Raw genomic sequence first — 11,377 nt, forward strand, 5'->3', positions numbered from 1 at the left:
CTTTTGTTAGATGACAGAAATTCCGATTAAACATCACCTTTCACATAGAAGCCTGAAGCCAAAGCTAGAAAAAAATTTAAAAAAATTTTAAAAGTAGCACCAAAATCCTTAAGTGTCAGCTGTACAACAATCCCACTGGCACGTAGTATATCAAATCTACTACAGATAGTTAGAAGTCAAAAGGAGGTGATTGTAGAAAAACACCAAATGGAGCCCAGATAGCAGGCAGGCTTGTCTGCTCTGTGAATTTTCCTTCGAGTACCCTCCAATATTTCAGATGCAAGTCCACTAGGTAGTACAGATGTAAAATTGAGCTGGTGTTGATAGGGCACACTTAGCTTGACAAAGGATAACACAGCACAGAATGGCAGGAACTCTGAAAAAGCACTGAAGTGACTTGAAGTATTAAGCACCTTAGAAGTCAAATCAGAAAAATAAACCTAGATATATTTTCTCAGTCATGCAGCTGCTTTTCTAAATCTTTCAACATATTTGGCTATACCTGTGTCTTTGGCAAAGACCTTCAAAATCAAATCAAATTTTCTTAAGATAAGACTTATGACTTACAGAAGGGTAGATGTTCCTAAACTAGGATCATTTATGTAGAGGCACACAAGATCAAGAGTCTTTTCAAAAAAATCACATGCACTTTCCTCATGCCCTTACGTTCCTGAGTTTCACAGCAGTAGTGTTTTCTCCTCAGTGCAAACACAATGAATGGTGGGAAGTAGGAATAGAAAAGAGTTCTCTAATGAATCATCTTACCTGGCTAATAGCTTCTATCTGTGCAACGTATCTGTGTGCCTCCCCACAGTAAATGGTCACCATCTGCCTTTGTTCTAATAGATTCTCTTAACACATGTGGTTCTAGTAGAGCACACTGGAGAATCCCACAGAGGAGAGTGATGTTTAGGATTCCATAACTGCAGGAAAATCTTCAACCAGAGTCCACATTATTTACACCTGCCAGATAAAGCAGCTAGCTCAGCTTAAGGGAAATGAAAGGAAGGTTTTCTACAAGCAATTAATTCAGTCTCAGCAGCCCTCACTGACTGAAGACAACTTCAATCACAGAATGATCAATATATTAATTACAGCAATGGCATAGTAGCTTGTTTGTGCAAGGTGAGCACAACTCGGTGCACATAATTATTTTTGTCAAGTCCTTTTGAGACTATTCCAGGTACATCTGTCCTTATTGACTGTCTCTGGTGAGCTTGCATAGGTTTGAAGGGGTCAGCACTTTTTTCAGCACAACAGCAGACACATGCATCCCCATCAGTTATCACATCTCATGTGATGACTTCTTAAAGCTCCCTCGACTTCCTCAAACTTTACCACAGTTAAAAACGCTTGCAATGATTTGGAGTGCATTGAAGCAGAGGTATAGAGACCAGTCATCTCAAAACCACCTCTGTGTTATGACCACTATAGTTGAAAGCCTTTCTAGCAGGGTAGCATGGTAGAGTAATGAAAGCTATTTCATTTTCAAGGTCTGACTGGAATTGAGACTAAATGAGAACAAAAAAAGACTACTACTTTCATTTGAATGTGTCCTATACAAAAAGTGGCAACAGTTCCCTCAGAAGAATTGTACTAAAGTACTGAAGATACAGCCACTAAATGGTGCACTACTGTTCAGGAAATGCTTAGTTAGTTCATAGTGAAAAAGGAAGTTAATTGCTATCTGCAGCTAAAGTCTGTTGAGTTGACTCAAACTTGAAAACTTCTAATATTTTTTTAAATACTTGCCTATTTTTCAGTTCCTTTTCAGGAATGCTGAAGTAACAAGAAACCATGATAGGGCAATCCTTCTGCCTCGTTTATGTGTCATCTCTCTGAAAGGACCAAGCACCAGCCCTGTAGGCAGCCCTGAGTTGCAGGGTCCAAACTGCTCTAAAGCCAACAGAGCTACATCCAATCATAGCAAAGCTGCTGTAGTAAAGATTAACATTTGCTGAGGGAAGCTACAAAATGATGATTGCTTAGATTATAATAATGCTATCACTGTTATATCCCCTTCTAATGTATTATTCCATTTATTGTAAATGTTACTAGACATTTATTGCTCGTATAGCAGAAAGTGCTAATGGATTGCACAGCAGGGAATCAGTAATACATAAATCCCAGGATGATACTCTCTATAAAATAAGGAGATATCATATAATAACCATCCTTAAAGGGTCGTAAGAATTGTGTTGTTTAATCTCTTTTTCCACAGAGGCCCAAGTTTGATTGTACAATAAATCCAGCTTTGGGGCTTATGGTAGCAGATAACAAAAAAAACAAAAAACAGAAAACAAAAAAAACCAAAAAATAAAAAAAACAAACTGAAGAAAGCTGTAAAGCCCTGAAACAAAGCAATGATCTCCTGAAAATTTATTTACAACCTTCTCAAATTGTATAAGACCTCTGACAGCTCACATTTGTTCAAAAATCTGACTGATTAACTCTGTAACAGTAACAGGCCTTACACTGAAAAAGATATCACTTGTGGGCTCCGTGCCCACAGAGTCAGTGTAAGTGCTGAAAAAAATTCAGTATCACGCATTGCAGATAGTTGTCAAAGATAAGCAAACACCTTTGATCTGTATCAGATGCATGTGTCATCTAATAACACACAAGTTGAGTGGAGCAACAACCTGAGTAATTTATGCCACAAGAGATCAAATCCCCATTTGGAGCCACTCTCAAGCAGGTTGCTCAAGGCCTTGCCCAGTCAACTTCCGTGTATTTCCAAGTAAGGAGGTTCCACGCCTCTCTGGCCCTGTCCCAACATCTGCCTGCACACATTTTCCCCACTCCTTCCACAAAAAAAAAAACCACACCCAAAAAGATAGTATTTCTCCGAAATTTCCCTTCTTGCAACTTGTCTGCGTTACATTACCGCTGCTGCCAATTGCACAAGTCACCAGATACTTTCCCTGATGCAGAGCAGCTGGTCAAAATGCAGATTAAAGATGCAGACATGTTTTTCAGATATCATCCAAGAAAAAGTGGCTCTGCGTTACAAGGAGCCAGGGCCACCAAAGCAAAAAGAAAAATTCCCTTCAAGCAGTCAGGACTCTGACAGGCTGAGGTATAACATCAGCATCCCTTTTAGTGACAGAAAGAGCAAAGACCAACACTTTTCTGAGAGTGACAGAGAAGAGTTAAGACCTCTGCTCAGGAAAGGAGAAGCAGAATATACTTAATGTAAAATAAAGTACTTCTAGCTTACAAATTTTCATTCCAAAGGGGAAACTGACTTGAAAAACCTTGACTGCTTTGGCTCAGCAAAGGAAGAACATATGAAATTAATTAGGGATAAAGACAAATTGTTTCTTTAACAATTTCCTTCAAGCATAAAATTAAGAACATATGTTTACATATGTTCATATAAAATATCTAAACGCTGAGCACATTAAAAAGATTAAAATACTGAAGCAACTCAAAAGTATCCCTCACTGAGTCCATTTCATTCTTGCACCTGAGAAATCATACTCAGAAGCCCTACAAATGCCAAAAGAAGATCACGAATGGCCTGGGTTCAAAAGGACCATAAAGGTCATCTAGTTTCAACTGCCCTGGTGGTCAATCACTAGACCAGGCTGCCCAGAGCCACATCCAGCCTGGCCTTGAATACTTCCAGGGTTGGGGCATCCACAGCCTCCTTGGGCAACCTGTTTCAATGCGTCACCACCTCTGTGTGAAAAACTTCCTCCTAATATCTAACCTAAATCTCCCATCTCAGTTTAAAACCATTCCCCCTTGTCCTATCACTATCCACCCTTGTAAACAGCCGTTCCCCCTCCTGTTTATACTCTCCCTTCAAGTATTGGAAGGCCACATTGAGGTCCCCCCGGAGCCTTCTCTTCTCCAAGCTAAACAATTCCAGTTCCCTCAACCTTTCTTCATAGGAGAAATGGAAAGATGAAATACTGTAACATTAAGATGTCAATCACAAACACAAGTGATAGAAAAAGAATGCTTATTTAAAAATAGTTTTTAATAAAAATGGAAATAGTGATTGTGCTAGTTAATAAGAAAAACTAGAACTTAAACATTTTTAAAATCTCTTTCACCCGACAGTGCTGCAGAGGATTTACTTTATAAACAGTAACACAGGTACTCATCAACTTTCCTGCTTTGCAAAACCATCTTAAAGTTTTAATTAGAATTAACATTCATATTTCATATCAGAGGATGAAAACCAAGAGGATGCAGCCATTTATGGAGTATGAAGCAGACGAACACCCACAAGGAAAAACTATGTGCTATCATTGATGCTATTGCTAATCAGAAAGAACTTATGTCTTACTGAAAGGCTTTTGAAATTTGCTTTGAAGAAAAACTCTTGGAACACGCAAGTCTTCTTTCCTATTCACAGTTTCTCGGTGCACGTATTCGTTGACCACTTCCTCATATCCCTCTGCCCTGAAGAGCTGAGACAAGAACTCTAGAAGTGAAGAAAAAAAACCAAAAACATTAGATGAAAAATTACGTTTCTGCTATTTTTAAAGCACTAGCCAGTGTTTTTATAAGCTTACATTCTAATGTGTTAGCGTACAGAAAACCACACATGCCTTTAGATTTCAAGCTGTTCTGTGTAAGCTGAATGCTGCACTTCTGAATAAAATCAATACAGGACACCTTTGGAAACATCAACTTAAGCAAAACAGCCTGAAAACTGAGACTTAAGCAAAACAGCCTGAAAACTGAGACTTAAGCTAGTTACTGTTTAGTTTCCAAAACATGGCACATCTCTTATTTTTATTGAGCTTTCTCATTCTCCCTGTGATTGACACCAATGCATTTTCGAGTTGCACAGCTGGCTTCGTCAGGTGAACACAACACTTATTTCAAATATTTCGGAAGTGATCCAGACTTGAAAATGGATCTCTGCTTGTGAAGAAACCTAAGTTACTTGACCTTCACAAACCACTGCTCAGTAGAAAAAGGAAAAAAACAGTGAAGTGGTTGTAGTGGTACCAAGTCTGCATTAAGTCAAACTGACAACATTTCTCAAACACAAAAGACCACAATTCAAAGCTTATCTCCCTTTGGGATGGCGGAAGTGCCTCACAGACAAGGTCATCTATGCAACAGAGAGGGCTGCCCACGCTACTGACCTGTCATATTAGCTACAAGTCAATATCCTTCTTTTCCCACCCCTTGCTTCATTTACTTCAGGTGTGATTCCTCTGGAAATTTAAGCCATACTAAACTTTTGCTACTTGGTAGAAAACAAAGGCACACACTCTTTTTCAGTAGGTGATGGGCTTGCCAAAAGAGCTGATCATGTGGCTTAGGAGCACCAGAACTAGAAGAAGTAGAAGAGGTGATACGTTGAAAAGGGCAAAAGAGACCACCAATTTCAGCAGGAAGGCAGGCTTATGTCATCATAAGCCCAACAGGAAACCACACGGACTGGCCATAAACAGTGTGTATTCTTTTAAAATGGAGAATCCACATTAATGAAATACTAATAAATAGCACTTACTTGTGCATCAACTGAAACTTTATATGAATAAATTGAACAGAATCAGAATTAGAAACATTTACTCCTCCCCAAATTTAAGATTATTTCTAAGAGTGGAAGAATGGATTCATTGCCATGGAGCATCAGTGTTGTTATCTTAGGTCAGATACACTACAAACAGGCATTGTTCAAATCATTCTACGTAGTAATGACTTGATGTAGCAGAATAGTGCCTCTGCTAAATTAAAAAAATAGGACTGGTTACCAACTATACAAGAATGATGGAGTCACATTTCTAGTAACACAGGAATTCTCAAGCATTAACCAATATTTACATGAAAATTAGTAAGATAAATGCGATCAGAATGAATAAGAAGCAGGAGCAGAGGTGGTCCGTGAGACAGCCACAGATATTCCCAAGGCACAGCAACAGCTCACACAACCAATGTAGACCAGTTCACTTTTTTCCTTCATTTTTCTTCACTCTCCCTATCCCAATTTTTCCTCCAAAGCACACCTTCACACTAGAACAGAATTTCTCATTCAGAAACAATTCTAACACACAGTAAGAATGGGATTTAAATTTACATAGATAGGCCAGTTTCTTATTTGGTCCCTTTAGCATCCATTCTCTTTTTTAGAGCTAGTTTGTTAAAGTGGAACTAAAAATCACTCAGTAAATAATAGCTCTGGAAGCGCTTTAATGAAGCTGTAGAATAGCCTGCATTATCTAGGATTTCATCATAGTTCTGTGAAAAATAGAAAAATCTCAGACACGATTAATGTTCTTTATTTATCAGAAGCAATTAAGTAATACATTAAGTCATAAAATTTGAACTTTTACTTGGCTTCAAATTGGCCTCTTCAGTGGCTATATTTTGCTTCAGACTAGGAAAAAAGAGCCCACAGAAATAAACACAGAGCTTTCATTTCACAATTTGACAATTACATTTGACAGGGAGAAGTAACAGTCCACTAAAGTTTAGTATGAAGAACTGGGAGTTAAGAGATGAGCTATAAACCCATATGGAGTTCATATTGAGAGCCTTCACAAATTCCTTCATGTCTCTGTGCTTCCATTTAGCAGCCAATAACCTGCAATAATTACCGTCCTTCATAAAGCATTCAGAGCACTGAATGAAAAGCTGTTAAAATGCTGTATCAAATGGAAACCCTATTTTGCTTCATCTACAAATTGTGCACTTCACTGGCACACTTCGTCTTCCACACCAAGAATAACCTCACGAATAACCTCAACAAAACTGTGTCACAAATATTTTTATTGAACTTTTACTGAACTTTGTTCTTTTTCCTTTATACAACAAATCTGATTGAAATCTACAAATTTAGAAACTTCTGCTCCTGTTACACGATAGAAAATACACAAAGCTTGTAAACAAATAGCAGCTCCATAAAGTCCTGTCGATCCAATAAACAGCCTCCCATAAATAGTAACAAAAAGAGAAGACAAATGAAGTACACGACTGTTTGACAGTCACCTGTGCAAAAACAAAACTGCTGTGGGCATGTTACCAATTCTCTGAATCAAACTTAAGTTGAAGATCACAGAAAAGAAAGCATCTTACCTGTAGTGAAAAAATATGATCTTGTCCCATCTTGTCTAACATAGAAGTTTTCTCCAAGTTTGCTGCCAGATTTAAACCTGAGCATTGCATGATCATACAGTCCATAGTCTCTGAACAAGACACACTTGCCTGGTTTTAATACCTGCCATGTAAAACATGCATGCTTTAATAAGGTAGATGGATTTGTGTATATATGCTTATATACACGTTATTAAGACATATCCTAACACACTCCATCCTAACACAAGCTGTATATATTTTGAATTCATTTCTCATGCAACAAAAGCGTTGTATACAAACTGGTTTGCTAGCTTTTAAAAGAATTCCTTCCCATGAACACTACAATATGAATTGCCTTCAGATATCTGTTTGGATGCTAAACAATTACATAAGCTTTCTGCAACACTCTTCAAACACAGTGGAAAGAAAAATGTATGCACTGTAACAATAAAAATGAAGTCCTAACATGGCACTTCGTTTGCTGGCTACGTACCATCTAGCACACAATTCTGCTAAATAAAATATAGAAATCCACAATGTTTTTAATGCAAGAAGGAAAAAAAGTGCAATATAAGAAAAAGAAAAAAAAAAGAACAATTTTAGGAAAATGGGTTGCAGGTTAGGTGTTCATTTTTTTGTTTAAATTGCTCTTTGATAAGAGAATCAAGCAATAGTTTAGAAACGTATATTCACTACCCCTTCTGACTTGTGATATTTGATACATGCAACCTTTCTACCTCAGCAATACCAGCTGCATTTGTTGGAGGAGAAAGTGAATATTTGCAACTTGCAAATTCATACAGAAACCTACAAGTGAGTTCAATGAGCCAGACATTTCCACACAGAAAACAGTAATTAGCCTTTTCAGGTGCACGAGCTACGAACCAATCGCAACTTTAGAAAATAGCAGGAGGTACATTAAAAAATAAAAATAATTTAAAAAAAAATATCAAACATTCCTTTTTCTAACTGATAACAAAATCAGCAGGATATCTGCTAATATAAAAGCCCAAAGGCAGACCTACACTTACATAAAAAAAAAAAAAGCACATGTTGACTATGAAACTCCAGCCAATGTTTGACTTGAGATCACCTTAGGAACATAAAACCATTTGAATTGTGACCTTTCAGAACTGCCCTCTGGATGGGTCTATGTTTACCTATTAGCCAACACAAGCAGCCCAGGGTGCTGAGTTCCTCTACGTTAATGTTAATCTCCAAGCTCTCCATCTCTAAATCATCACAGGTCAAGCGGGTTTAGTAATAACAATACATACAATAATAACAACAATAATAATAACATACAACCATAACATCCTAACTGCAAGTTTTTCCATATTCTGGAAGTCAGCTACAGTTTGCTATCATCTATACCTCACCACCAAACATTTCAGCAACCCATGAACATCATTTGTATCAGACAATGTCAAAGCCAAACTGACAGCTGCAAGATACCATTTTGTTGTGTTCATAACTTACACTAGACCAGGATTCAGAGTAAAATTGTACTTTCAAGCTAAGGAGAATACGAGTGCTTTAAAGACTGTAAAATAAAGTGTTAAAGAATTACCTTGTAAATGTTCTTCAAGACAAGATGCATTTTGTCCGGATGAATGGCAGAAAGCACAAATATAAGGGTGACGACATCCACAGAATCTGCTGGTATATTTTCCAGAAGATCATCTTTGGTAAGATCGCACTGGAACACTTTGCATCTTTCAGTACTATACAGGGAATTTTTCTGCAGGAACAAAAAGAGCATGCTTTCACTGAAAATTAGCAGCACTATATCAAAAAAGTAAAAAACAAAAAGCAAGGGAAGCTTCCATCCCTGAGAAATTTTGCTGGTATCGCATAGCCAGAAACATAGTACCGCTCCCAACAAACAGAGTCTTCAACACATTCATCCATATATATGACTGTAATACTACAAGTCAACATGGAAAAATGTAGGTCAAACAATTCTGTTCTACTCTTCATATAGACAGGCAAGGGAAGCCCATCACTTGTAATTGTATAAGTTTCTAAGAATACTCTAAAAGAAGTTCCAAATATCACACCAACCTTCACATATTCAACAGCTCTAGGAGAGAAATCACAGGCATATGCAAAAATATTCAGATCTTCTTCTAAGAGTGGAAATAAGCAGTTTCCAACCCCACAGCCCGCTTCCAAAATGGTCAGTTTCTGGTCTGCAAACTGAGGTGGAAGAAAGCCAAGAAAAAGCACATCATTTTTATTTTCCTGGTGATATCAGCAGAAACATTGTTCAATCAGTATGTTAAAAGCAATAATCAAGTTTAATTTACCATTGATTCAGAAATGAAAGTAGCTATCCATTGGATAACTTTGACACTACAGAAGAAGAATCTTTTTTTTTCTGTCAAAGTACACATCTTTTTAGAATGCATTAATATTTCTTAATTACTTGAGGAGTAGATGTCTAAACAGATTGTTGTACCATTTCTTTCTTGTCTCATTCAGATATAAGGAACAACAGATGCAAATAACTATTCCTCTCATCGATGTTCTGCAATTAGCCTGTAATTCCGGGTGCTTTTCCTTAAAGCTGTGTTTTGAAATGCTCCAACTTTAAACATCATAGTTTATTTAGGACACAGAAAAAATGTTCTAGATTTCATTCTCAGTATCCAATTTTAAATTGCTCTGATGCACCTGTTTCTGAGGTGGCATCTTTGATACTGAGGGATTGCACAGAGCACTGCACACATAACATGTTAGTGCTCCCAAATTCATGGTTTAATTAGAAGTACTATTAAATCATTTGAAAACAATCAATCCCATCTGTTACAGAGCAAGTGCATAGAGCTCACCTCCCGACATGCTTTTAATTCTTGAAACTCTCTGGTTGTCCAGTGTCTGTCTTTGAAGAAGTTGGTGCTGTTTCTCTTGTAAAAAAGATCCCAGTTCTTCTGTGCCTCTTTTTCCAATTTCAGCTGTTTGAAGTCAGACACCAAAACCCGATCTTTTGCCAGTCTCTCTGCTTCTTCTGGGCTAAGGAGTCTCATATTATGGCCTTTCGTTTGGAAAGCACCATCTTCAGTAGAAGTTGTTACTGTAGTTAAGCAATCTGCTGATGTGTTTTCATGGAACATCCTAGAATCTTTCACACAGATACGAACACTGAAGACCCAAGGGTGATTTTCTTTTCTTCAGTGTACATTTCTTAACTTAGGTAAAATTCCTGGATACCTAAAAGCAACTGGGGAAAAAAAAAAAAAAAAGGAAAAGTCACAATACACAGTGATTAGGGCTTCATGGTAATCTATCGCACCTGACAAACTGCAAAGCCATCTGACTTCTCTTAATTTCAGAACTCTTCCATGCAAGCTAACACTGAGTATGAAATACCACTGATGTAAAAATTAAAGAAGATACTTAAAAGAATCTACAGGTCTTCTTTTTGTATTGTAGAAACCCACCTTCCAGGAGAAAGATGGCATAGCTATAAACTTCTTGCACTAAAACTGACTTAAAAGGAAAGCTTTGGTTCTTGTGAACTCCAGTTAGCAACACCTAAGACAAATGTAGTGATAAACAGGTGACAGTCACACTCAAGAGGTAAAACAATCTGTGCTTGTGTTAGCATTTCTCCTTCCTCTTCTCACCTCAGTGAGAGAAACATCAGCATTTATAGCACCAAGCCACTTAGGCAACAGAGCAAAACCAGTACAGTGATGCCTGCAGCCGGCCTGTGTCAGCACTCCTTCCCTGCTTCTTCCCAAGTAATCATAACCCCTTTAACCATCACAGTTTGTTTTTTGTTTTGTTTTGTTTTCCCCCCAGGATTTAAGAAAAATGGAGCAATGAGCAGGGCCCTGTGTATGCTGAGGAGGGATCCAGACCCTACTCCTGATCACAGAATATCCCGAGTTGGAGGGGACTCATAAAGATCAATGAGTCCAACTCCTGGCTCCACAAAGCACCACCCAAAAATCCCCAAAAAGTTAAGCTAGTTCTAAGCAAACATCCAGACCCAGGTCGGCACACTGGATTAAATCCAGGGAAGTGCAGGCAACACAAGTGTGTCAGATATGAATGCAAGCAACCCCAGGCAGGAACGAGCATCCATGTTCCAAAATGGAAGTGAGAACAAGCAGCGGTGCCTAACTTAAAGCAAAAAATAGAAAATAAATAAAAAAAAAGAACGCTTCATTTAGACATTTTATCATCTGTGATACGAACAGAACCACACAAACACAAGCACGAACTACAAACACGGGCAAAGGAAACAAAGAGCTGTCAGAACCCTGTCCAGCCTCACAGCACTCACACGCCCAGCCTCGCTCCAGCAGCCTCGCGCGCGCTC

The 11,377-nt window shown here is 38.1% G+C and overlaps 2 protein-coding genes across 2 annotated transcripts in view; both read right to left on the reverse strand.

Annotated features, from left to right (window-relative positions):
• Positions 1–928, reverse strand: part of SH3BP5 (SH3 domain binding protein 5) — a 61,956-nt gene extending 61,028 nt beyond the window's left edge. Inside the window, exon 1 of the mRNA XM_042816703.1 lies at positions 766–928. Within this exon, the coding sequence (XP_042672637.1) occupies positions 766–828 (63 nt within the window). The 5' untranslated portion in view covers positions 829–928. The remainder of the gene's footprint in view (positions 1–765) is intronic.
• On the reverse strand, positions 846–11,328 carry METTL6 (methyltransferase 6, methylcytidine). The gene is made up of 6 exons (XM_042816704.1): positions 9,882–11,328; positions 9,112–9,246; positions 8,618–8,788; positions 7,048–7,189; positions 4,301–4,438; positions 846–963 (listed from the first exon to the last, which is right to left on the reverse strand). Exons 1-6 carry the CDS (start codon positions 10,161–10,163, stop codon positions 938–940), a joined length of 894 nt encoding a protein of 297 aa, XP_042672638.1. The 5' UTR covers positions 10,164–11,328; the 3' UTR covers positions 846–937.
• Positions 11,329–11,377: the final 49 nt, after the last annotated feature.

The sequence above is a fragment of the Centrocercus urophasianus genome, unplaced genomic scaffold (genome assembly GCF_019232065.1).
Source record: "Centrocercus urophasianus isolate 14NV4802_14NV808 unplaced genomic scaffold, USGS_Curo_1.0 seq_16, whole genome shotgun sequence".
Classification (NCBI taxonomy): domain Eukaryota; kingdom Metazoa; phylum Chordata; class Aves; order Galliformes; family Phasianidae; genus Centrocercus; species Centrocercus urophasianus.